We start from the raw sequence: 27,991 nt of genomic DNA on the forward strand, positions 1-27,991 counted from the left end.
CCAAACCAGGAAGATCCATTCTGAAATGTTGTTGGTTCTTGAAAGAGAACCTCTATGATTGTAAAAATCCCCTTGAGGGATTTAGAAACACCTGCCTATGTAAACTGCCTTGAATAAAGTCAGAGGAGTAATCCAATGAACAGAAAGGCGGTATATAAATACTTAGTAATTATTATTATTATTACAATTGTGTGCCATTTGAAAACATTTCATTTACGCATCTATAAGGGGCTTTCAACAGCATTCCCCTTTCAAACTTCTCTTTTTCTCATGCAGATAGGGCTACAGTCAAAATGAAATTGCCAAATTATACACAGCAGTCACCCTTCAACTAAGTCAATCTCCAGTTTTGAATATCATTAAACTGATAATACATTAAAGAAGCAGAATATAATTTCAAATACATAATCAACTAAAGGGGCAATATCAGTTTTTCTTAGGTTTCCATTTCTAATGTGAGGAAGAAGCAACATCAACTTCATGAACTCCTTTACAAACGCACTCCACCCTGAATTGTCTGGCCAGCTGCCAAGGAGGAAGCCTTGAAAGCCCATCTTTAAATTCTACACATGTTGTGTCTTATTGTTTTCTCTTAACAATGCCCCGGAACAAGGCACACCTCATTCTACTCCTGCATCAACACCGTTTTGTTCTGATGGTTCTGAGCTATCCAACTTAAAAGCAGTTCCTTTGACAAATCTAGAATACATGCAAACAGCATGGTGGCTGCGGGAATTTCCTATCCTAATCAACAGGTTAAAATCTTTTTTAAGATCATCCTACTTTAAATTTAGAGTATGAGCTTGCAGTTTCTGCTCAGAGATTGAGTCTGGTGTCACTAATATGCAAACAGTACTCAATTCTTTCAACAACCATGTGATACTTTTGCAAAGTTCGACTCAACTTGAACTCCACATTGAGGAAACCTTTAGATATCCTTCAGGCAACTGCCTGACCACTTACTTGGGATTCTTTACAGTTTATACAGCCTAAGGATCCAGATAGGATTTATCTGGCATGCAAGATCTGCTGCTTGTTTTCTTGATCTTTGCCCAGTGGGATTATTATGATCTGCTTTTGGGCAGGGGGGTTGTCTGAATCAATGCGGTGGATAGTGAATTAATCTCTCAGGTTGGCAGTCCTGCCAGAAGCCTTAAAGGTGGCAACGGTTTGCTCCTTCTTGAGGATATCCCTCCCTAGACCCAATGGCCTTGGATAATTTCCAGCCAGTGTCCAACCTCCCATTTTTGGGCAAGGCGATTGGGCAGCTGGTGGCATCTCAACTTCAAGGAATTCTGGAAGAAGTGGATTATCTGAACCCCTTCCAATCCAGTTTTAGGCTGGGCTTTGGGACAGAGACAGCTTTGGTTGTCTTGACCAGGGGTATCCAGACATTTTGGCAGGAGGGCCACATCATCACTCTGACACTGTGTGGGGGGTCAGGGGAAAAAAATAATTTACATTTAAAATTTGAATAAATTTACATAAGTGAATATATTAAAGATGAACTTATATGAATGAATGAAGGTCTTGAAATAGCTCAAGGCCTATAAAAGGCCTTGCACAAAGCAAGGGTGGCCTTTCCTTTGCTGCTGCTACTGCATCACAAACACGAAACTGCAAGCAGTGGAGGGAGCTCTCATCCCACAGCTCACATGAGCGGTCAAACAGTCGCCCTCATGCTGAAAGTAGTTGCATCAGGCCAGTGCGGGCTCCAACAAATCTCCAGAGGGCCAGCGGCTCATTGGAGACTGGGTGCTCCTGGAGGGCCGCATTGAGAAACCTCGAGGGTCACAAGTGGCTCCAGGGCCGGGTTTTGGGCACCCCTGGTCTTGACTAATGACCTGCACCCAGCACCTAGACAGGAGAAGTACATCCCCATTGGTCCTGCTGGACCTCTCAGTGGCTTTTGACGCCATCAACGCTAGTGTGTCCTTCCAAACTAGCTGGCTGCATTGGGGCTTAGGGGCATTGTTTTGCAGTAGTTCTGCACCTTTGTAACAGATTGGACCTAGTGAGGATGGGGGATAACTGTCCAGCACCCTAGTTGCGGACTAGTGGGGTGTGTTTTGTGATACTTTCACTAGTACACTAGCAAGAACTCTTAATGCTAAATCTGCTTTGCTTTTTCTAGATTTACACTATTTTCATTTCTTTAACCAAGTATTGTTAAAGCAGCCAAAGAAAAAGGAAGCAGTCAAAGCATAAGAGGGATTTACAAGTACACATTCATGTTGCAATTTGCAACTTCTTACTTGAGGTCTACTTGCTACACATGCCTTAACTACAGTAATATAAAACATGATTCTATGAAAATCTCTCTTGGTCTCCCTTACAATTATTGTAATTTTTCTCTTATAGATAAGAAAAAGCTATGTAGTGGTTCCTACAACACACATGTATATGCAAATCTGCAAGATATTCAAGGGGGAAATGCTGTCTGCTACAGCACCATCACTAAAAACAAGATTTATTTTAAGCTTTCAAGAACACAGTCATCCTACCTGACTCTGCCGAGATACAGGAAGACCCAATGCTGAGCCATTGTCTACATCTCCCATAAGGAAGTCTGAAACTCTGCCATGAGAACAAGGGGGGGGGGGGAGAGAATACACATTGCCTTATTTAAAAAAACACAAGATGTCTACTAAACATTCAGATCAGAAAGTCATATAGAAGTTTGCAGTGTCTACTTTAAGAAAGCATTTGTCTGCATAAAATATTTTTTTTACTTATTCTTTACAAGGTTGCCAAACTATTATTTTATTACAATTGGAAACAGTTTTGAGAAGTAGGTAGTTCAAAAAGTAATTTACTGATGCCCAAATCAAGAAAACCTGCCTAAGAAGGAAACAGCACATCTGCGGGCTGTTGAGTAGACATAGTCCCCTTGGCTTCCTACTGAAAAGGGGTGAAACACCTGTACTATTAGAGAACATGGACAAAGGTCCATGGACAAAGGATAAGAAGCCAATGAATCCAGTTACAAAATGTTGGAGCGACGCAATCAAAGGAGGAATGGGCCAAAACATACTGAAGTTAAAGTCCTTAGATGGCTTTCAAGTGCCAAATCTTTAGGCACTGAAAGAATAAAATCTACCTTTAATGACCCACAGAAGGATAAGCATGGAGAGAAGACACTAAAGAATGACAAATGAGCAGAGAGAATTAGATAAGGAAGTGTTGGGTGGCTGCTGAAAAGGACGCTTCACGAAAGGAACATCACAGGTACCTTCTTACTTACACGTTTCCAAAAGTGAATGCCAGAGTGTCAATAGAAGAGAATATTTCACTTAAGAATTCTCGCTTGTTGTCTTCATTGACTTCCTTGAAGTTCACAGCTAAGGGGGAAACCAAAAGTTCCATATATTTATCAGGCTACAGTACCACAAGTCAGGAAAATACTCCCATATCAATCCACAGGGCTGTCACAATTATATATTAAAAATATATTTAAGATGTATATTAAAAATACTAAAAATAGGGCAAGGTTGTGATCATGTGATTGATGCCTTGGGTATTTATGTGGTTAAAGCTTTCTATATATTTGCTATACCTGCGACAGAGATTCCCTTGGTATTTTAGATACCTAGGACAGAGGTTTTGTCTCTGGGACAAAACTGGAAGTGGGTCGGAACTGAGTTTGGCAGCAGTTCTGAGGTGCGGGGAGGCCCACAGAAGGGTCTGCAGGCTCCCCACACTCTCAAGAGAGTCAGCAGGACCCCTGTCAGTTAAAAAAAATTCCTTTTTCATTGCAGCAGCATGATTGCAGGAGCGCTAAGGTCACCATTCCCCTTAAGGGGATAGCAACCAGTTTCTCCTAGTTGGGGGTGTTGCAATGCCTCAGTTTGGGAACTGTGGACCTAGGGCATCAAATATTTTTTCAAACTTGAAAAAGGAAATGGAATTCAATTCTCAGTGTTTCTGAAACCTGCCACCCACTTAAAACTACATTTATACAGCATGAGATCACTTTCAGGAGTATAACAGTGTTATGAGGACATGCATGAAAATCCCCAAGACTGTTTAACTACAAAATGTTGAGATTGTTGCAGAGAATTCTCAGATCAATGACAAAACAGGCAACATAGTTTCTCTCTCTCTCTCTCACACACACACACACACACACACACACACACACACACACACACACACCCCTGTGGTACACTCTTTTCAGAGACTGAAATCAACTATGTTTGATAGAAAGGAAGCAACTGAAGAAATGGACTCACTACTCTGTACTTGCTAGGGTTCTGCCACCTAGGAAGATACATTTCAACAATGTACATATGACAAATGACATTATCACTTGTATTTTATAAATGCTTTATTCATTTTTATGAGTTTCTGGAGGAAAAATCCATTATGGGGTACAAGCCATGATGTGTATGCGCAACCTCCTGATTTTAGGAATGGGTTAAGTCAGAATGCCAGATGTAGGGGAGAGCACCAGGATGAGGTCTCTTGTTATCTGGTGTGCTCCCTGGGGCATTTGGTGGGCCACTGTGAGATACAGGAAGCTGGACTAGATGGGCCTATGGCCTGATCCAGTGGGGCTGTTCTTATGTTCTTATGTTCATTTTATTTTTAGCTTGGATTGTGAAAAAAATAAGTAAAGTAAATGTGCCCAGAATTATTTCATTAACAAGAACAGGTAGTTACTGTAACTATTAGTGTTTGTCAGTTAACCATAATTTGGTTCATTTTATATCTGAGCTAAAGCTCATCACACACACACACACACACACACACACACACACACACACACCCCTACTTACATTATCACAATAATTCATGTTGTGAAATGAGAGAGGAAGTAGCAGTTAGTCTCCCATTCTGCAGATCGACAGAATCCAAGCTCAACCCCCACTTCCTCTGTCTTCTACAGACAGGATGAAAGCAAGTTTGAAGTTGCTATTAGGCAGAGCATTAGATGCAGTAATTGGACTGCATCCATTTCTTATTTGTTGCTGCCCTTAATTATTTCAGATATGGCTAGCAAAATTATTGCCAATTTCCTCAATATGTGAGATTTGTCATCTTACCAACTTCCCTTTATAAAAGTTATTTCCCAAAAAAAACTCAGTTGCCATTTTTCACAGGTATCATCTGTCTAATAACCTCCACCAATATTTAAAACAACCTCCCTTTTAATATTTGCGAATCCTCTTACCTATCACATGCATAACGTCTAAGACTAATCAAATAGATATTTAATCTAAGTCAGTTCAATTAGGAAGTTTGAAATAGAAAGAAAAGTCATTGAATGTAGTTACAGGCTTGCAATTTCTAAAATCCAGAAATATGAAAAATGATTTTTAAGAAGATAAATTTTTATACAGTTAATGATGTTGCTAAGTTAAAACTTCCTGCCAAGTGTCTAAATGTAAACAGCGAACCAAAGCAACATACATAACTGGATATTCCATTAGATTTCCTTTATGAAAAGAAAGGTTTATGCCAGTGAATACTGTATTTTACTATGATAAGCAATAAGCCACTCAAGCTACACTGACTTTTACAGTGAAGATTGATTCTGCTGTGGTGGATGGTGTTTTGAGATGCATTCTCTGCCCTAAAAACAAATGCAGGGAGAATTATAAAACCACTTCCACCATATTTTATAAAGTCTGGCTGTTCTCATCCTACATATTTTTACAGCAAATAAGTCTTAAACTAAGCATATGTAGCATGATCAAGCATGCTACAAACCATGAACTACTTTATCTAGTTCTCTTAAAGCTATCGCATGCTAAACTTGTATTATATGAAAGATTTCACCTGAGGAAAAGTACAACTACATACCAACACAAAATTTCCAAACCAAACACAAACAAGATTTAAATTTATATTGTGAAGTCTGCAGAAAAACACGAATGGAAATTTACAAACTTTACAGATTAACCTTCTGCCTAACTAAGGAAATTAGAATACAAAAAGAAAAAGGAAACAGTTGCACACATTAATACAACTGCTAGTCTGAACGGCTTCACCATAAAGAAAGTCTCCTTCCAGAAATGGACATGTTGTCGTCTTCCTTCAGTAGCATTTTTTGCCATTTCCTTGTACTGACATGAAACAGTCTTGGAAGAAGTGCAGATGATTTCAACATAATGTAATCAGAGTTTTTAGGATTTGAGCCTATGATTGAAATCTAAAAATACAAGAAAAGTTTCTTCACCTCCCAATGAAGAGGGAGTTTTTTATATTTATACAGGCAGACATTAAAGGAGAAAACGCCTACCTTCTTACCAAGACGCTTCCATCCAAAGATTTGTAAAGCCTTCCTTTCGGCCATTACTGGCACACTGATATAACATCAGCTTTGAGCACATCAGCTTTGAGCACAGTTTTTCCCCAGGACATCCTGGCTACATACAATAGCACTAACAACAATGAGTACTAATACATTTCCATGTCTGCAAATGACAACTATCTATGAGCAACATTTTTAAGAGTGCATGCAACTTAATGGAAATAGGAAGATTAAGGTAAACACAGTCAACAGTCACCATTTAAAACACATACATTTATGAACTTTTAACAGCTGAGCACATCAGCCTAAAGGGATATTTTCCATTTATGTAGCAAATCTTCCGAAGGAAATTATAAACATACATAGATACAAAATCATGTGAATGCTTCCAGATTACATTGTATTCTTTTCAAGATCCAAGAAATTTGAGCAGGATTTTGGCACTATAATTTGATTACTGCTTGTAAGAAAACCAAATTCATTTTTTTCCTTAGGTAGCATTTTGGAGGTTTCTTAGTTTGTAGTCCAAGATGCTGAAATACTTGAGTTCCTCCTAATTACACAGGATTGCTTTTTTGAAAATTGTAGCAGGATGTTTTAGAGGAAAGAAGCAGATACAAAGTAATGAAAGGGGAATACAGGATGGTGGAATTACTAAATTTGGAACAAACCATAAACCTCATATTGCTTCTTTAAGGTCCTTTTGCCACATTCTTTATTGTATCTTTGCTTTGTGATCTGATAGCCTTGAACCAGACTCCTAAAATATTCAAATGTTCTCAGGGGTTGAAGTTTAGTTAACTATCACAATTGTTCTAGGTCCCTCTCAGTTTTTACATAATAAATATAATACACCAGCATATCTCAAACTTTGAGGGAGCTTTATTCCCTCAGTAAGTTCTTGCCGGGGAGAGGCTAGGGCACGATCCATTTTGCAGGAGGTGCTTTATTACAGATTCCAAGAGTTGGGGAGAGCTGTGAAGGGCTGTGCAGGGCTCCCCGCACTTCCTGCAGCCTGCTGCAGCCCTACATCATTCACAGTAAGTCCGAAGTACCCCCCTCAGCGACACGATCCTGGGAATCATGTCACTGCCTCCTTCCCCTTAAAGGGACAGGGAAGCATTACACAACCTGGTGGGTCACAACTCACCAGTTTGAGAACCACTGCAATACACAGCCTGAAAACGTCAGGAAGACACTTTCTAAATACAAAACTGTTTTAAGTTTTAAATCAGAAATGCTTGGTGGTGGTGAAGGTCAGACAGTGGGCTAAATTTTATTCAGGTATATTAAGTAGTACTAAAAGAGGTTTTACCATATAATACAAGCCAATATAATGATGCCTACCTGACACCCAAATCCTAAACATATTACTTAGACTGACCCAGACTTCAGTGGGACAAATGATAAAATGACAAGTTTAGAGCTACAAGTTAGGTTGTAGACAGTATTCTGCAAACAATCGAGTAAGCCTGAAACTTGAAATATTCTATCATTGTTTATTTTTTAACAACTTGGCTTAGTTTCAGAAAATCAAGTGAATGTGCTATAGTTCAGTAATTGTTACTTAGATTACATTTAGTCAGACTAGGCACTGTAAGTCACGCTTACTACATCTTTGAATGTTGCTTGATAATCAGGAAGTTCCCGATTGCAGAGAAACGCTAGTTGTTGACAATACTAGGTTCACAACTCAAGTTACACAACGCAGAGTTGTTTTTGCACTTGTGGTTTCTCTTTCCCATCTCAAGTCTTATGCAATATTACTGTTCCTCAAAAAAAGTGATAAAACAGTATCTAGCTTCAAACCATCTCTGCAACATACTGTATATGTTCAAAGGCTTATCAAATGAATCAAGCATAGCTAAAACTATTCAAGCACAATCATACCCTTTATCATAAAAGTCAAGACACATGATCTGGCTCTTTATATTTTAAATTTGTAAAAAAAATTTGTCCTACAGACCAGGACTGTGAACTTAGTAATAGTGAACATAAGACATTCAACACAGAGCACCCATGAATTTCTATAAACAGGCTGAAGCCTGCAGTTCTATCTGGTGCAGACAACTATTAAGACACAGAAGTGAAGAGCATGAGCTCAGTCATGAATTTATTGAGTGGCTTTTAAAGCTATTTCTTTTCCCAATCAGCTATTTCAGTCTCCAATCTGTAATACAAAGTTAATACAGTGGTGCCTCACAAGACGAATGCCTCGCACAACGAAAAACTCGCAAGACAAAAGCGTTTTGTGATTTTTTGGTGACTCGCAAGACAAATTTTAATGACCATGCTTCGCAAGACAAATTGTTTTTTTTATGCTTCATGCCAGTTTATGCTCACATTCACCCTAAGGAAGGGGGAGGATCTTCATGCCAGTTTATGCTCACATTCACCCTAAGGAAGGGGGGGATCTTCATGCCATTTTATGCTCACATTCACCCTAAGGAAGGGGGGGGATCTTCATGCCAGTTTATGCTAACATTCACCCTAAGGAAGGGGGAGGATCTTCATGCCAGTTTATGCTCACATTCACCCTAAGGAAGGGGGAGGAAGAAAGCGATGTCAGTGATTGTGAGCAAATGAGCTTCATACATTCTGACTCTAGCGATGATGAGTTCTTGGGGTTTCCAGAAAACTAGAGTACTCAAACCTTTAAGTCTCTCCATTTGTTAATGACAGTGATAATGGTTCTTAATGCCACTGTTGACTGCTGTTCACTTTACATGGAGCGAAAAATATGGTATGCCTTTAAAGGGCACTTAATAAACACTTTGTAAACCAAATTTGACTTTGTTCTGACTTTTTTTGCCCAAAGGAACGCATTAATTAAATTTCAATGCATTCCTATGGGAAACCGCGCTTCGCAAGACGAAATTTTCGCAATACGAAACGACTCGCGGAACAAATTAATTTCATCTTGCGAGGCACCACTGTATTTAATACTACTTAGTACTATATAGTGCTTCCAAGTATTCAGAGTGCTTCACAGGAATTGTAGCATTTACAGCAAGGCTACAAGGTAAGTAACAATCACCCCCAGATTGCAGCTGGGTTTTGGACGCTGGATCACAGAAGGCAAAATCCAAACTGAGAAGTGCTGACCACTGTGCACCACTGGAGACTGCTGAAGTGGAAACTGCTGCACACTGGTAAAGGCTTCCCCAGTGCAAACTTTTCTGACAAGCTGCTGCTGCTCCTGGCACCCAATCTGGACCGAGAGACCTTCTGGACAGTCATGTCTATTGCCAATTGTCCCAGCAGGCATTGAGCTCAGATTTCCAGGCAGATGCTACTGCCCACAGTGTCTTTCAGTTCAGATCGGGAGCTAGAAGCAGCAGTAGCACAGCAGAACAGTAAGCACTGTTCACATTGCGGAGGGCTATCTCAAAATACCAGATAAGGTCTGTGGGTCATGGTTTGGAGAGTCCTGGTCTACATGACAGGGTTTCAATACAATTATGATAATGTTCCACTTGGGAAGAGTGCTATATAAATGATTTTACTATAGAGGCAGACTAGGGAATTATCAAATAGGAAGAATATATTCATAAGAACGTCTAAATACATAATAGGGGAGATAGTGTGCACCCCCCCCCGCGCACACACACACACACACAGAAACATAATGCAACGTTACAAATCTTAACCCATTTCATGTATTACTAAGCATCTATGGGCAGAGCATTGCCAGCTACACGAGACATCATTTGTATTATCTGATCTTGCATCATCCAGAAATCCTGCTACTTCCAGTTCATATCCAAGTGCTGATCCCAAGGAATTACATCCCCTTACCTTTTACTTTTGCAATGACAGTTCCTGCAGCACTTAGAATGTCCACTGAATTGAGACTCTGGTGTTTGCTAATTATTGCCTTTAGGACACGAAGCAGCTCACCTAAACGTTCATGAACAACCTGATGCAGACAATCTTGGTTTTCTGAAAAGAAAATTGTAAAATAGTTAAAAGTTACAAAGATTATCTGCATAATTTTTGCAAGTAAGATTTCCCTTTGATATCCCAACTTCTTCATATTAGTCAGGTAGAAGGCTTACCTGACTGCATAAACTAGTTCTTGGTTGAGAGGCATTAAGAATATGTAAAAATAGAAGATAAATATGTAGTCTAAAATATAAACATATTAAAAAGCTGTAAAAGTAGTATATCATCTCTCCCAGTTGTTCAACATCAGCAGTTTTTAAACTGGACTTCAGCTGCAACCACAGGTCAGCCACAGAATGTATTCAGCAGAGTATAGCTATCTGTTAGAATCATATCCCAGTCAAATCAAGGAGCAAAGCATCACTTTAGGGTCAAAATGCATGTGACATTAAACATGACACTGTCCATCTTAGTTTATCTCTCTTTAAAAACAGAAGCTGGGGAGCGGCAATTGGATCAAAACTGTTGTAGAGAAGTAGAAGATGCTGAATGCTTTTCCCACTGACTTACTGAAAAAAAATTCTCCCAGCAGGCACAGCACTTGCTTCTAAAGCTGCCATTTCTTGCAATGGTAACTTCAGGGTCAATTAAGGGTTTGGGTAGGAGATTTTCAGTGGAAAAAACCACAGAATTAAAAGCACCCTCTACTACCATAAGATACTGAGCCAGATTGGGTCCCCCTATGAGGGGAACCTAAACTAGACAACATGCTCAACAACTAGTTTGGCTCTCAGTGACCGCATTAAAATTTTCTTGTGGGACCTGAAAAATTTTCTTCTACAATAATGGTTTCCTAAGGACCCACTACAGGCAGTGACCGCACAAACCATTCTCCCAGTGTCAGGGCAAGACAACAACAATAAAAAAAACCAACTAGCTAGATCAATAGAGCAACCTTATTCAACATGCCAGCCCCTCACCTCACATAAGCAGAAAAAAGTACAGCCTAGAGATCAAGGGCTAGTTATAGGATATGACAGTGCTTTCCAACACAGCTCCTTTCTTCTCTCCCTCCCATGACAAGAGGGGCCTCTGGAAGAGGCATTAAAGTACAGCTTTCATCTGCTGCTACCAAGCCCCTCGTGTCATCAAGGGAAATACTTTGGCATACTATTTTTCAATAGTGATCTCTTCACCAGGTCATGCAGCTCAGTTGGTGCATGATTACAGTGATCCCTCACATCAGCCCTGAAGTAATCACTGTGCTTAAGGTTGCCTCCAGGAAGCCAGGAGTATGGACCATGTCTATCCAAGAAAAAAAATGCTACAATGGGAACCTAAAGAAGCACTCCTGCTAAAATAGCATTAAAAGTGCTAAAGTCAAAATATCAACTGCCACTACCAGTCTCTAGCCTTAAAAGGACTACAGCAGCATCAAAAGGTACAAAATGGCCATGGAGCATCCTATGACAGACCATTCCAAAAGCCTATGACTTGCAAAGTTAGATATCAAATAACTGTAATATCACGCCTCTGCAAACTTGTCTCAAATGAGACATGCACACCTGGATCCAAGCTTTGCAGCTGTGTGGAAGTTTACTGAACATCTGAGAAGTTCTACCGAAGTCACATTTTAAACTTGCATCTTACACATATATTCCCGTGAAGTCTCCCTTCTGAACATGGTTAGTAATGTAAAACACACCCGTGTTTCCCTGCACAGAGGGAAGCAAACTGGAATATACCACTGCAGTTTCACTCCCCCCTTTAAATCGTGAGTATAGCTAGAAGTGTAGACGAAATAGAAATATGGGAGATCAGCAGAATTCCTATATTTAAATTTTGATACACTACATGCTGTTCAGTTTGCCTTGCTATTTAACTTTTCCTTTTATTTAGAAGACCAGAAAATTTACCACAGCAAAAGCTCCTCCTGAATGAAAAAACAAAAACCCATACCACAAAGCATGCACAAGGAAATAACTTTACAGACTGACATGGCAGTGAGAATAAGAGGTTGAATGTTAACTTTTGAAAGCTACAAATGGATTCAGATATTTGGATCCAATGACAACAGCTCAGACTCCCAGTATCTGAAGTTGAAATGCTATGGTCCCATAAAGTTGCATCTTTCTGGAGATCTTCCATGGAAAAAATAAAAACAAGTGCTTTACTACAAGAATATTGAAAGAATTTTCCACTAACCCATCACAAGATTTCCTGCAAGGCTTTACCTTAAAAAAAATATACTGTAATCAAGTGGCACAGAATCATCCTAGAAATCTGCTAAGAACTACTGTTTATTTTTCAGCCCCATATATAGAAGTTCCAAATTTCCCACCATTTTCATTCATCCATCCATCCATCTTCAATGTCAAAAAATAATTTACCTATTTTCTAATTTTAAACATGTACTTTCTCAAGGGAAAATCTTTGTTTAACAAACATTAGCTAGAAATAATGGTCTCAGTTATGGATTCTACCCATCCAAACACAAAAAAGTTCCATAATCAAGCTTGTCAGCTTCAATACAACTTCCTGCCAAGTCAGTTTCAATTACATTACATACAGTTGAGAAAGGCACTGTTGTGTCAGCTGAGTCTTCCTTTGTTAGGCACTCTTTATGAGGCTCAAACATTCCATGAGAAAATACATTCCAATAATTTAAGGAACTAGTTATGCAACTAGCAAGATGTATACTTAGTTTTCACTGTAATTTCCTTGTCTGTGTTAGAAAAGATGAGGCTTCAACTGTTCTCCCCTTTCATATTGTGGCAACAGGAAGCATCATTAAAATTGAGCATTTATCTCTTTTAAACCAGAAATTATGACAGAAGGAATAGGGGAGTCTCAATTAGAGAATCTTTCAATTTTGGTTCAGTCACTTGGTTCACAGATGTTTCATAATATTCAGGTCATATTTTATTCTAATAAATTAAGTAGTACTAAAAGAGGTTTTACCATATAATACAAGCCAATACAATGATGCCTACCTGACACCCAAATCCTAAACACATTACTTAGACTAACCCAGACTTCAGTGCAGCCATTTTCAACCTTTTTCAGCTTGCGGCACACTGACAAGGCACTAAAATTGTCAAGGCACACTACCAGTTTTTTACTTACATTAAATTACTACATTACAGTTAATCTTGAATTAATAAAATTAATACAATTAAATCATTACATGACCAAAAAATTGACAAGAAGTATGGAGAGGGAAGTATATGTGGTTTCTGAAAAGGAGGAAAAATTCTATGTTCAAATTCTTATCAAAAGTGCCAGAAAGTGTTGGCAAAGACAGGTCAGGTTGATCACATAGTGGAGAATGTGGGTTAGGGGCAGTGAGGAGACATGATTGAAACAAGTGCAGGATTAAACTGCAGGTGGGGGAGAGGGGGAGAGAGAGAATGTGGGGCAGTGATTCTGTATCTTTGGAAGGTGCTGACAAGTGAGGGGGGACAGTAAGAGTTGCTAACTGTGATTGTGAGATTTGGGGGGAATATTCCTGGGGAAGAGGGTGGGGTGGAGGAAGAAGAGGAGAGAGAAGTGCCAATTGCCTGCTTGTGTATTTGAGAAAAAAGAGTGCAACCAAAAGCCCAATCCTATGCATGCCTGCTCAGAAGTAAGCCCCATTATAGTCAATGGGGTTTACTCCCAGGTAAGTGTGAATGGGTAGCACCCCCAGAGCCCAATCCTATGCATGCCTGCTCAGAAGTAAACCCCATTATAGTCAATGGGGCTTACTCCCAGAAAAATGTAGATAGGATTGTGGCCCAGCGCCCTTCCTCTAAAAGCCCCATAGTGCAGGGAGGGTCGCTTTGGGGAGTTGCAGACAAACGGGCAAGGAAAAGGGACTTTCAGGGACCCTGAAACCTTAGATTGGGGGCCTCAGCAAACTCGCTGGTTATGTACCTGCTTGCTTGCTTCTGGTTCCCTCATGCAGGCAGGCAACAACCTCCTTCGTGCCCAACCCTATGCATGTCTACTCAGAAGTAAGCCCCATAGTAGCCAACGGGGCTTACTCCCAGGAAAGTGAGGATCAGGTTGCAGCCCAAGTCTTGCTCAGTAGCAGGAGCAAGCTCCAAGCGGACTCTTCAGCTGCTGCGAGGGATGCAAAGCAGCAGCAACCAGCCCCTTCCCTGGCTGCTCCCTTGCTTGTGCTGCCTGCCGCGGGAGGCTCAAAGCAGCTGCTTCTCCCACATCTGGGCAGGCAGCTGCTGCCTGCCTCCGCTGATCCTGCGGCACACTTGACACAGCCTCGCCTCAGTCACAGCGGTTGAAGACCGCTGCTTCAGTGGGAGTAAGAGATCATCTGTAGACGGAGATGACCTAGAGACCATCTGTAGACAGGTATAGAGCATAGAATTTGGACTCTCGTCTACTTCCAATACAGCAGTCACAAACTGTTTTCAGTTTGTCAAGGGCATATTTGTCAACATACTCTTATCACAGGGGGCTGATATGCAAGGAGTGGGTGTAGCCATTCTTGCCACAAACATACTGTATTTTCCTGTTGACTGTGTACCTTGACAGCAGTTGAACATTCTAATTTTAGCTCAAAGTTGTATATATTTTAAGGCAGTGCGGTCGGGACCCCAATGGTGAAGTTGTGGGGTCATGGCAACTTATGGGAATGAAAACAGTTGAAGATTCATGGACAAATGCACCACCAGTTAAAGAGAGGCATCTGGTGTACCCATTTAGGTACCAGGAGATTGTGTCCCAGTCCTGCTCAGGTTCTTAGTGAAAGCTGTTAGCACAATTGCTATTAGTTTTCATGGTAACTTTTCCTGTTTCCTCTAATAAGAATATCTGGTGACATGAATAGTGCTGAGAGGGTGTTAACAGGCAGGGAGTGATAGTGATGGGACAATGGTGGGCACATAGGGTCCTGGGAGGGGAGGTGGGATCGACAGTGGGTCCCCAGTCTCATGCTTGATTTATTTATTGGGGTCATGGCACAAAAAAGGTCGAAGACCACTGTTGTAAGGCAAACATCTCAACCATCATGTCTTGTTCAAAACAAGACATCAGCAAGTTCAACTTATTTTTTACAATCAAGGAAAGGCATAACTTCAAGTTCTTAGAAATGTTAACATTAGCACATTTCTCCTTCACTGTAATCAAAATATCAGTCCCCAAAAAACAAACAAAAAACAGGGAGCAGACCATTGTTCCTTAAAGTACACATTATATAACAGCATTCTACTCTATAGAAGTATTCAGCTCAGTTTGCTATTTGAACTATAAAACTACTCAATGAGCATCGCAGACTAAGCAAAAGTGATCAAACAATGAGTTGTGTTGCTGCTGTCTGACCTGCAGATCTGCAGCCATTGGAAAAAATCCAAATTTAACTATTCACAGAATTTTCTCAACTCAGTGGACACAACATGCACATTGGGTACAGAATACCCTCTGAAAGATTAAGATGCTCAGCCACAACACATACATAGCCAGCCTAAAGCCACCTGTATTCTTTCCCATTTTTAACACACAAATTTACTAAAAAAAAATTGACAATCTTGGAACATTAGATTGTTTGAAATACAGAGAAAACTTAAAAACATCAGTGAATCTAAGAAAGAATTTTTTTATAATTAGGATAGCATTGTGGGGGTCCCTTTACCCCACGATCTGAAGTAGAGAGAAAACAGAAGGCAGACAAATCTAGGTAATTATAAATTTGCTTCTGTAATAATAACTAGCATTTGAATAGTACTTTTGGAGTGCAGAAAGTGCTTTACATGCCTTTTCTTAATGGAATCCTTAGGATCAGCTTAGAAAAGTTAACTACCTGTATGTACATAACATGTTATGCAAAATACCCTTGATTAGTGAGGAATCTTTCCATGATCTACCTCAGTGAGCAACTCCAAAATAGCATCATCACTGACCTACTGTGTAAAATTCACACCATTGTTCAACACTGAAGTTCTTTATCTGTATTTCCAATATGAAATAAACAATAGCTTTTGGACCCCAGACTTTGCTTTAATAAAACTAACAAATAGGTTGAAGCATTTTCCTTAATTACCCACACGTACTGATATTCAGTTTGCATTAAAAAACTGCAACAAAGTTTAAGTTTTAAGGTTGAATTCACCGTAAGTAGTGGTTTAAGCAGTAACGGAAAACCATGGTTCAATATCTTCTTTCACTGGAATTGTATGACCCACAGATCACAGAAGCCACACTGACCAACCCTCAGGACTTAAAATAGCAGTCATGAGGGGAATAAAGCAGATTCAACACATGGAGAATAGGACAGGCAGAAGATGAAAATGCTCGAACTCTAGCCCAACCTATAACCATCGATTTGTGGAATTCTTGGACATCCAGCTAATTAAATTACAGTACTTACGAAGCATATTTATATACAACTTTCAAAAGTTACCAGGAGGTGCAACTGAGTGAGTCACATTGATAGAGAGGTCCCTCTAGTACTTGGATTCTTATCCACATGATTTGATGCAGATTAGAATCTCCTTGCTACCACTGATTTGATTATTGAAACCCACTTTTTACCAGAAGGCCTAAGTGGCCCACAATAAAATCTGTTTATGCACTAGAGGCAGACAAACAATTACAGAGACTGCAACCCCTAACAGTCACCCATTACGGGCTTGTCAGATTAGGGAGGCTTCCAAGGCTGGGAGAGACAGGACACTCCAAGCCACTTGCAGAAGGGAGTTCTACAGCCCAGAAGTCACCACAGAGATGACCAGGAGGGCAGCCTGGGGACAATCTCCAGGACTATTTCTGCAACAGGAGAGCTCAGGTGTTTCCACTGAACTCCCCCCACCCCCAGGACCTTGGGCCAAGGAGTAGCGTCAAATTCAGCAGAAAGCACAATCAGAAATTTGCCTAGGGTCATATATATGTTAAATGTCTAGGCCAGGGGTGGGCAAGCCTTCAATTTTAGGGATCCTGGACATTTAAAAATTGTGTAGGAGAGAGAATTTCAGCAGGTGCAGCTTGTCCTATACAACTGTAAAACGTCCAGGATCCCTAAAGTTGAAAGTTTGCCCATCCCTAGTCTAGACCTTCATCTTCCCCAATCGCTGTTTAAGAGGCAATATGTAGCTTATGTTAACATTAAAACCCAGATCAGGTGTGCAGAAACCAAAGTGAAAATGAACATTTGCCACGGAAAAACCATGGCATGTATGAATGCAGACTCTCAGTAGAAGTGTGCAAAATTTGGAATGGTTTCACTACATTTCAGAGAAGCTCAAGGACATGGGCTACTGGAGAGACCTTGAAGCCTGCAAGAACTGAGGAGAAACTACCTTCTGGGAGGTCCTAGATAAGCAGGCCCTTTGACATCCTTGACTAGTTCTTTTGCATGTACTGTGGGGTGGTTATACCCCACATAAGTGGCTTAAAGGTAGTACAGCAGAGAAAGATGCATATTGCCATACTGAGGGGCATAGGAGAAGTGGTCTTTACCCTGGGTCCTGTCAACACAGAGGACTCTTTCTCCCCATCCCCAGAGACAGGATCTTCTGCATCAGACAAATGATGCTGAATCAGATTGTACAGACAGCCTGCTGCCATTTGAACCAACACAACAGACATCTTCAGAACTAGATAATTTCTATCCCCTATGGGGAATACTTTGGAAAGTGGGAGGACAACCAGTTAGAGAGTGCAGAGACAGACAAATTGAAGGAGGGGTGTGATATCTTTCCCACTTTTGGCACTGACTGCAGGTACTATACTAGTTGAAACAGTGTTCTCCTTTGCAGAAATCAGATTCCTCAGTCAGAGAGGATGCAGCACCTGACAGACAGGAAGAAGCAGCAACATCTTAAGTTTACCAGGGAGCTATGGAAAATTAGGAAAAAATTCAGAGACCCTCAACCACCTCCAGGACAGAAATGTTGCATGACTCATGCACAGAGAGGGCAGTGGTCAGCCAGCAGTGAGCCTTAGGTAATATGACCATCAGACTTGAGGCACTGGTCCAGCAAATGTCCCAGGACATAAGAATGCTGGTTGGGGCTGTTGGGAGCACTGATGGAAGGGCTAAAGCCTGGAAAGAAAAGCTTCCATTGCAGCAATGTATCCATGAAAGCGCTTATGTGCTCAGTGCTCCCAACAGCCCCAAGCAGCATCCTTATGCCCTGGGACATTTGCTGTGCTAGTGCCTCAAGGCTGGTCTCTGAACTGTGCTAATTTCCCAGTTTTGGCTTTCTATGCCCTTCCTCCAAATACAGAGGTTTTTCTAGATGACATTTTCATTTATCTTAAGACATCATCATTTAATTATTCCTGGATACATCTCACTGACACGTTGTTTTTTTAAAAAAATCTAGCATGGAGCAGTGATACTTCATACAGTTTTACTTGCCCCCATAGCACAGGCCAACACACATTTTGCTTCCTTAAACATTACACCAATTCCTGGGTATATTTGGGGTGCTGATTCAAAAACATGGTATCCATTTTGCCCTATCACGTCTAGATTTGGAGATATAGTATAGCCTCATTAGTGAATGGTTCAAGCAGCTTCCTCATGAGGAAGCCTACACCATGGCTTCCTCATGAGGAAACTGCTTGAGCCATTCACTAATGAGGCTGTATCTCCAAAATTAGACATGATAGGGCAAAACGGGTGCCATTTTTTGAATCAGCACCCCAAATTCATATCAAACCACCATAAAGTTAGTGAAAAACTTTTCTGACCCTCAATTTTGTGGGCCTGTGTAATCGGAATTGTGACATAATCCGAAAATGCCATGTACCTCAAGATTATTCCACCAATCACCACCTTGCAATCACGACCAACCTCCAACTAGGCTAAATCTATTGCCAGCAACAGACATATACACCCCCTGACCCTTCTCCTATCCCTGTACAGCTGAAACAGAGAAATAGGAATAGCAGAAAGAAGGGCAACATTGTAATACAAAAATTAATATTTCATAAAATAGGTAATTTTGATACATTAAGGCAGTAATTAACTGAGCAAATTTTTAGAAATCTTTAACTGGTAGTTATAAAAACCATGGAGGCAGGTGCCATCTTAGAAGTGAAATTCCTCCACTCTCACTGGAAAGAATGCTTCTAAGGCAGCGGTCTCCAAACCGCAGGACTTGTTTGTTCAAAAAAAGCCTTCCCCCAGATACATGGAGCTCTTCATTTTACACTGTAGAACAGGGGTGTCAAACATAAAGCCCAGGGGCCGGATGCGGCCCTCAAAAGCTTTTTATCCTGCCCTTAGGTTCTCAGCTTCTGAGCAGTGCTGAAGTGTTACTGCTGAAAGGGCAGTCCACATGAAAATTGGCCTGTCCCTCATCTTGAAATATGATCAAGATTTGCATGTTTTCTCTTCTGTCATTTGCAGCTAAGTGAGAAAAAGTGTTTATTTTTGGTTATGACCTGTTTAATGACATCACTTTCGGCCCTCAGCAAACATGATGAATGCTATTCGGCCCCCTGTATGAAACGGGTTTGACACCCCTGCTGTAGAATCTTATCATTCAAGCTGATCACCTCAGTACGATCACGGTGACAGCCGCTTCGCCCCAGAAAGCCTAATGGGGCGACAGGCAGTGGAACTGGCTGCCTGGTGCGAGTTACTGGGATCATCAGCTTGAAAAATGCTGTGGTGCAGAACGGAAAGTTCCGCAATGTGGGGGAAGGCTTTTTTCAGTGCTAGATCTGGCCTGTGGGCTGTCTGGGGTTTGGTGCCTGCAGCTCTAGCTCTAAGAGGCTTGCGCTGTATTCAGCGCAGGATTGTGGTCGTAAACAGCTCAGCCAGAGGCAAGGGGAAACTTTCCCCCTTACCCCAGGTAAGGACCGCTGGCACCTATGGATCTTCTCGGACTTGCGTCACCTCTTGAGATGGCGCAAGTCTGAGGAGAGTGGAGTAGAGCAGCTTGAAGGCACTCCGTTCTCCTCGGGAACGGGGGTTGGGATCTGGCGTAACTGTTGGTGCTCGAAAGTGTGTTAGGATTACACCCTAAGATTTTTTGAACTCTTGCAGTTTTTTTCACTTTCACAAGTACAATGCAATGGCTCTACAGACAGAAGTATGGTAATATTTTAGCACGCATGCAGCCTAACTGATTCATTACAGAGAAGCAACCACAGACAATATAAATACTTTCAAAGCATATTAAATATACCAGATTGCACATTAAATTGCTGGTAAAAGATCGAGCAGTTTCGAGAGGTGCTACTAAAAAGAATATCACTAGCATTAATTACACAACAGAGGTATTTTGTAAACTCTGCATTAACAAATCTTGCTACACTTCTTTAAGGTAAGAAGTTTCATATTGTTTTGATACAAAAATGTATAAATTGTTAAAATGTTATTTTTAATATCATAGTTTAATTTTGGGCTTTATATACTTTCCTGTAGTCTTTGCTCACTTCCTGCAAAAATCTAAGCTGGTCTACAACAGTTTTACAGAACATCAAAGCAGCCAGCAAAGTCTTGCACAATAAATGCCCCATTGTGAGAAAAATCTTCAGGAAGTGGATTCATCTAGCATGAAATTTTTACAGACTCTGTTTCTCTAATCCTTTTGTGTACTTGAACTGTCAATTATCTAAACATGTTTTACTTAAAAGTAGCAAGTGGACAAGTAGGAAAATATTATATCGGGAGTACACAGGCATTGCAATACACCTATTCATCAGTTTATTTTTTCAATGCTTGCAGAGTATGTATTACTATAAGTGGGAATAATTTTATAATATGTTTAGCTGCAATAGCAAGTTAATGCCAACACTTCATTTCTATCAACATAAATCTTTTTACAATGCAATCCTTCAAATTTACATTTCTGTTTGCCAACATGAAACACCTGGGCTTATTTCACAAGACCAACAGAGCCACTTACTTATAAAAACTTACTGCAAATCCATTTAGAAACCTCAGCAATTTTTTATTTTTTATTTTTGGCAATTTGAAGTTATTCATAGTAACAATGTAAGAGACTTAAATTGTACCTGCAAAATATAAGTTACCCATTGAAAACCAAAAGAATGAGAAAGCCAACTGATCATAACTAATTTAAGAACTGCCTGGTTGAATCAGATCAAAAGGACCAGCAATGGGTTTTCAAGAGACAGTTGACTCTCCATTTTGTAGCCATGAAAATGAATGCCCCATTAGCAGCCTCTGAACATGGAGATTCTGTTCAGGTAAGTGATTCTTCTAATTTTTAGTAGAGAATAGATGTTGCATGTAAGCCAAACGTCTTAATTGTTCTTTGCATTTTCCTTTATTCACTAATCATGTCACCAATATTGGATACATACAATTTCAGCTAATTTGTACTTTTTTCCATTTTCAGGTCTATTTGCTTCAGGAGACTGAGCAATAGCCATACTTGGAAGAAGTGACTAGCACATTAGTCTGACTATTGCAAGGTTCTCTGGGCTATAGCAGATAATTCAAGGATGCTGGAACCTGAACACTGACATGGGAGGAGGAGGAAGTGCATAAAAGCCTGCCATGTTGCCATTCAAGACAAAAGATCGTATTCAAGCAAATAAAAGTTCTTACAGAAGTAATAATTGCAACAGTCAGTAGTACCTGCTGAATGCCAAGCACACAGCAAATGAAAACCAAAAGAGCAGCAGCCATTCTGTCTTCTATTATCTATAGAGAATACATGCACAGGGTGCAATTTTCATTTTTTACTTCAAGTACAAGAGCATCAATAGTCAACCCAGCCTTCAGGGAGCTTTTATAACCCAAATTTAAGATATTAATCATTTAAAATGTGCTAATCCAACCACAAAAGGAGGAATGGAATAAGAGCCTATTACCGTAACTCAGGTGCCAAAATAGTAGTACTTCGTAAGAGGCAAATTCTTAATTAATCTATTTATTCTAGGTATTTAAATTTTCACACTGAGACTCAAATGTGCCTTCTGAGCTGCTTCAATAGATACAGAAGAGCAAGCTTATTTCTCTTATTACCATAAATCCTGTAGACTATTTTTTGGGGAGGGGGGCACAAGTTCTCTGAATGCCTTTCTCCAATATGAGAATCTGTGAAGATCTGAATGAACTGAATAAATGAGATACTTCAACCTCGCAAACTTGAATTGTCTGAAGCATCACAAGACTACTACTTTAGAACACACTGGTGTTTCAAAGATGCTGCAATAAGTGATTCTGCAAAACTGTGTAGCAAGTTGTGCTTACACTTGTAAAAAGCAGTTACTAAATTGCAAGACAAAAGTACTGAAGTGTTTCAACAAGGCAACTTGTCAAACATCTGCAAGCCAATTTTTGCACATTCACATTTCAATTTCAGTTCCACTGGGAGGAGAAAAGGTCTGGGGTCGGAGTGAACTGCCACAAAGCATCTCTTCATCAATCTATTTAGATATTACCTGCTAATTGGGTAAGAGGCACTTTTTCAAGTGGGTGCTCCTTTTATTTTAGCAGGGGGAGAGTAACTGCCCACCTCACCCCAGCACTGTCTGTTCTAGTGGCTGTTTGCTGGTAGTCATTTGCATCTTTTTAGATTGTGAGCCCTTTTGGGACAGGGAGCCATTTAGTTATTTGATTTTTCTCTGTAAACCGCTTTGTGAACTTTTAGTTGAAAAGCGGTATATAAATACTGTTAATAATAAATAATAATAATATGCTCTATGCCTCATTCCTTCAACTTGCTGCATTCTATAAGCCTTGAGAGTCCAATCTCATTTCACCTAGATGCATTCATGCAAAAGAGGCAGTATAATCCACCAAGGAGTTTTGTTTACCTGACATGTGACGTTCAAAACACTACTATACATGTGCATGTCAAGAACTCAATGAAAATACAAAATGTTTGTTTTTTTAAGCTTCAAAGTATGAACATTAATTGTGACATCTACAAGTAGTTAAAAATTCATCAGATTACTTCAGAGAACCAGAATTAATAGCTCGCTTGGGCTCCTGAACTGAAATATTATATAACAGTAGAAACACTTTTTTATAGTATCATTTCATATGCTATTCTGGCCAAGGGTAATCAAAATAGCTGCTTAAAATAGCTGCTGCCTACACTTTTTTAAATTTTGTGACTTAACTTTGAAGTTGAGAATTTAAGGCATAGTCCAGTCAACCATGTGTGGCAGATTCCCCAAGCCTCTCTAGAACCCTGTTTTTCTTCACTTTCATGTGTACAGATTAGGGTCATTAGGGTAACTAGGAAGTCTGTGCATTATTTCTTTAATATCAAAACAGAACACAGTACTTAATCTACTTTGGGTGTGCCAAATGAAGAGTAAAGTGTAGCCATTGCTGCAAATACTGAATAAAGTTTGCAGACAACCCAGCAGGTTCAAATAGAGCAAACACCATGTCTGCATAGTTTGTTTACAGAAAGTTTGTTCTTTTCACTGTAAAGTTACAGAATTTGCCTTAGATCCTAAAAATTGTGAACAGGGTTCAGCTGGCACGACACAGCCAGCTCTTGTCACCTGTTCTGGTTGCAGACCACAAAGCTTCCCAAAAAGCCAATCCTCAACGGTCTGGAATTACAGTGAGGCAAGATCTTCCCTCACCGCCTTAGTTGCTGAGAAAGCCATCAGCAAAGCTATTTTAAGACTACATGGAACCAGAATTTAGCCAAAACTGGGAAGAAGTCATTAAAGCCCAGCTGGGACATTATTCCACTGCATTTGATTAAAGATCGCATATAGACACCATGGGGTGAGCGTTTGTGGATTTCATTGAGGATCTCATCTTTTTCTTTATAATTCAAGCATTCACTGAACCCAAGAGTAAGGAGACTCTTGTGAATGGTGTTGAATATGGCATACATGCTACAGATGGACAGGGAAATGCTGACCCCTAGCTCAAGCAAAAGAGCCTGTCTGTTTACACTGGACATCTTTGATTTCAAGCAAAGATTTGATTTCCAAGGGTTCCGGTTCTAATCACAGTACAAAACAGCTTTCTATTGAGACATTTCAACTTTGTACAAGGTTTTTTATAGGTCTTGAGCTGTTGCAAGACCTTCATTCATTCACGTAAGTTCCATCTCCAATAGATTCATTTATGTAAATTTATTCAAATTTTAAATGTAAATCCCCCCCCCCCCGGCACCCAGCACAGTGTCAGACAGATGATGTGGCACTCCTGCCAAAAAGGACACCCCCTGGTCTAAAAGGACACCTGGAGCAGTCCCTCTAGCAGAAAATCTAAAGGGTATTCTCAGGCTGGAAACTCACATCTTTGATGCCATTTAATGATTTAATAAGGGATACTGTAATAAGTCTAAAAGTAAGGTTAGTGTTATTTATAGATTTTGCACTTCATTAATTAGGAATACAGAACCTATGTGTACGTCATCACCCTCATATATTTATCCAGTTTAGTACCTAGCCTCTGTTTTTTTAATAAAAAATTTAAAACTAGACTTCGAACATGATGGGATTAGTTTAAGAAAATTTAATATCTGTAATAATTATTAGGAATTAGTTGACTAGTAGGTAGATAGATTTTCTCCATTTTGCAGTTTTACATGCAAACCTGTGTAAATGTAACCCAGTTGCCTTTTTAAAAGTGCAAAATGTATTAATAAAAACCAAAATCACACAATCTACAGACATCACATACAGAATATTGATACACAACAAAATCACATCAACTATGAAATGGCTTAGTTTTTGTACAGAACCAGTAGTTCATGCAAGTTAACACATCTGAGTAGAAGCACTGCATCAATTCTCACTTCTCCAGATGACAGTCTTTTTCATGCTAGTTTGAAAAGTCACTCTGAGCCCAATCCTATGCATGTCTACTCAGAACTAAGTCCCATTATAGTCAGTGGGACTTACTCCCAGATTATGTGTGGATAGGATTGTGGCCTTAGTCTGATTGTGATGAAGGATAGAAGCATAGCCATTAAGTACTGTATACGCACAGTTCCAGATGAAATTTTTGTCCTGACTTGAGGTCAAACTACATGCTACACACAGAAGTGGACAGCTGTGGGCCAAAGGCTTTTTTGTTGGAAAACCTAAAAAGTGACTTAGAGCAGAGAAACAGCAAGAGCACAGGGGTACATAATCCCTTTCCCTGCCTACTGTTGCCCAGTTCCAAATTAAACTTCCTGCCACCAGTGGCTTTTCTTCCCAGAGTTTCAAATGCACATTTGGAGCCCCACAGAGGGGAAAATGCTTTGCAAGAGCTATTTTGAGCAGGAAAACACAGGAGGAAAACAAATTGAGCACCTCCTCTTCTCCCTCCTTCTACTTTTCTTCTTGAAATTAACCTCTCAAGAAGCAACAGACAGCTTCAGTTACCTACATGTGTATGCACTGTGTAGTTTGGTCCATTGTGAATAAATAGTCCCTGAATGGGGTTATTTCCATGTTACGGTCCTCAGTACTGGAACATTAGTTGGAAGAGAACTTGTTGAAAAGTTTTGCAATGTTAGACTCCCAAATATGTCCCTGTCAACTGAGCTAAGATACCTTTCAAGTACTGGTTCTCTTATTTTTTAACAAGGGGAGATCAACTATCCCTATACAATTCAGCTTAAGATCTTTTATCAGTGACCATTTGCCAATGCTTTTTTGCAGTTTTTTAAAAAGATTGTGATCCCTCTGGGACAGAGAATTAGATTTTCATTAATTTTCTTATTTAAAGCACTATCTGAACTTTTGATAGAGTGCTGAATAATTTTAATGAAAATATTGCTATCATGCTAAAACAGCTTTAGTATCTCAGTCGTGATGATTCAAATTCAACACTCTTGTTTGGATTTATACCCTAGTGCAAGGGTTCCAAAAAATTTAAAATAATGTGCAAAATTCATTTTTATATTCATAAAAAACTGCATATTTCATGTGCAGATCACTGTTAGCTTAATTTGAATTTTCCAATTGCATACAAATACCACTTGTGCTCTTGCTGAATTATATCTAGCTATTTGAACTCAATGTCTCTATTCTGGGTAAACCGGAAAATATTCAATTTCATATAAAATGTGGCATCACTTTCCTCATTTTCAAATATGTGTCTTGAAGGTTCAGGACAAGTAGCAAATGTCAAAAAGTATACATAATAAATGACCTTCTACTCAACCCTGGATACCAAATACTGGCCAAACATTTAACCAAGGACTCTTTTCTCAATTCCATTAACGGGTTGTTTGGATGCTCACTGGCAGGTTAAATATACTATACAGTAACACCACATGCTACATTCAACAGTTTTCATTAACGAGACCTAGAAGTAGCATCATGCACCACAATTTCTAAACAGATCTTCTGATTATATAGTAGCCAAAAAAATGGGAGGTAAAGAACCTCACTCAGTTCTTCTAATGCTCACAATTCATGGACATTCTCCAAATGAAACCAGAGTGATATAGCGGTTACAGCAGTGTGCTCCAAACTAGGGCCCATGGGCTGGATCCAGTACAAAAAAACCACCCCCAATCCACAGCCTCTTATTTCTCCTTCAATTTCTATAGAACCTTGTGCAGGCAGCCATTTCCGCTGCCTATCACCCCAGCAGACTCTGGCTCCCATTTCTGGCCAGATGCAGCTGACCAGTGCAAGGATCTGTAGAGATCATAGGGAGAGTAAGACATAGTGCAGCAGAACAGTAAGTGCCACTCACAACAGGGATAGGTTTTTCTTTGCATAGCAGTTCCACGGTTTGGAGACTGCTGGGTTAGAGCAGTGGGTTCCCAAACTGTGGTGAACTGCGGGATGACCCTGGTGACCTGTTCTCAGCACTCCCAAGCACTGACATCTTCCTGGCTCTCCTGGGTACTGTGATCAATGGCGGCATCTGGGAAGACCACTGCGAAAGAGTGCTGTGACCATGGTATCCTTTGCCCAATCCAATTGGTAGGTGATTACTTAATCGTTTGCAGCTCTATCCTGAAGTCCCTGTTCCTATGATGGCCAAAAACCCCTTCCCCTGTGTCCTGGCTACCCCATCTTCTTCTGGTTCCTTCCGGCAGCCTCATGCAGACACCCCCCCCAAAGAAAGTCTTTCTTCCCTCCTCCACCCCCACCTCTACACCAACTAACCCTTCTCCAACTACATCTGTTTCTGTGGCCCGTCTGAATGCCTGCTTCCAGATTGCCCCACAATATTTTTGGCATGACACAATCAGCACAAAAAAGTAAGCAAGCATGCACACAAAACTGAGTTGCAAACACACACAAAAGAGTTGTGACTCTTTAATTCAAACTCATTACTTTAATTCAAACTTTAATTCGAACTAATTCATTCAAACTTTCGTGGTTGGCAACCTTCAGTCTCGAAAGACTATGGTATAAGCCTACAGCACCCGGTATTCCCAGGTGGTCTCCCATCCAAGTACTAACCAGGCCTGACCCTGCTTAGCTTCTGAGATCAGATGAGATCAGGCATGTGCAGGGTAACAGTTGCTGCAACTTCAATTCAAACTAATTCATTCAAACTTTAATTCAAACTAATTCATGACTCATTTCTGAGTCACTGGCCCCAAGTTGCAAGTCACATCCCAGTCAGTGATGTCCATGAATCCAGTTCACATGAGTCACAGAAAACAGGTGTTTTTGCAACTCGTGTTGATTTACAAATCAAGTGCACATCCCTAGATAACAATTTAAGAAAAAAAATAAAGTACTCCTAAGTCACAATGATTTAAATGGAAGGTTAAGCATATGCTTAAAATTGTCCCAATGAAAGCAATGTGATTTGAGAGTTCTTAACCTCAGGTGAATTATTCTGCAAATACTTGTTCACATCTGAAGGCAGTATTAACAGCTATGTACTACAGTTTTAGAGAGGTTAAACCCTCTGAAATTCATACAGACATGTGCCATTTAACAACCTTCTGCTTATCAACAGACTGCATATATGACGGTGGTCAA

General features: G+C 40.1%; 1 protein-coding gene and 1 pseudogene across 2 annotated transcripts in view; both read right to left on the reverse strand.

The window, feature by feature from the left end:
* ARHGAP29 (Rho GTPase activating protein 29) overlaps window positions 1-27,991 on the reverse strand; it is a 68,855-nt gene that overhangs the window by 26,291 nt on the left and 14,573 nt on the right. For both annotated transcript variants that reach the window (XM_066623648.1, XM_066623649.1), the window contains exons 3-5: window positions 10,055-10,198; window positions 3,245-3,341; window positions 2,505-2,577 (exon numbers count right to left, since the gene is read on the reverse strand). In XM_066623648.1, the coding sequence (XP_066479745.1) occupies window positions 2,505-2,577; window positions 3,245-3,341; window positions 10,055-10,198 (314 nt within the window). The remainder of the gene's footprint in view (window positions 1-2,504; window positions 2,578-3,244; window positions 3,342-10,054; window positions 10,199-27,991) is intronic.
* LOC136650531 (5S ribosomal RNA) lies at window positions 27,412-27,531 on the reverse strand (annotated as a pseudogene).

The sequence above is a fragment of the Tiliqua scincoides genome, chromosome 4, assembly GCF_035046505.1.
Source record: "Tiliqua scincoides isolate rTilSci1 chromosome 4, rTilSci1.hap2, whole genome shotgun sequence".
NCBI classification, from domain to species: domain Eukaryota; kingdom Metazoa; phylum Chordata; class Lepidosauria; order Squamata; family Scincidae; genus Tiliqua; species Tiliqua scincoides.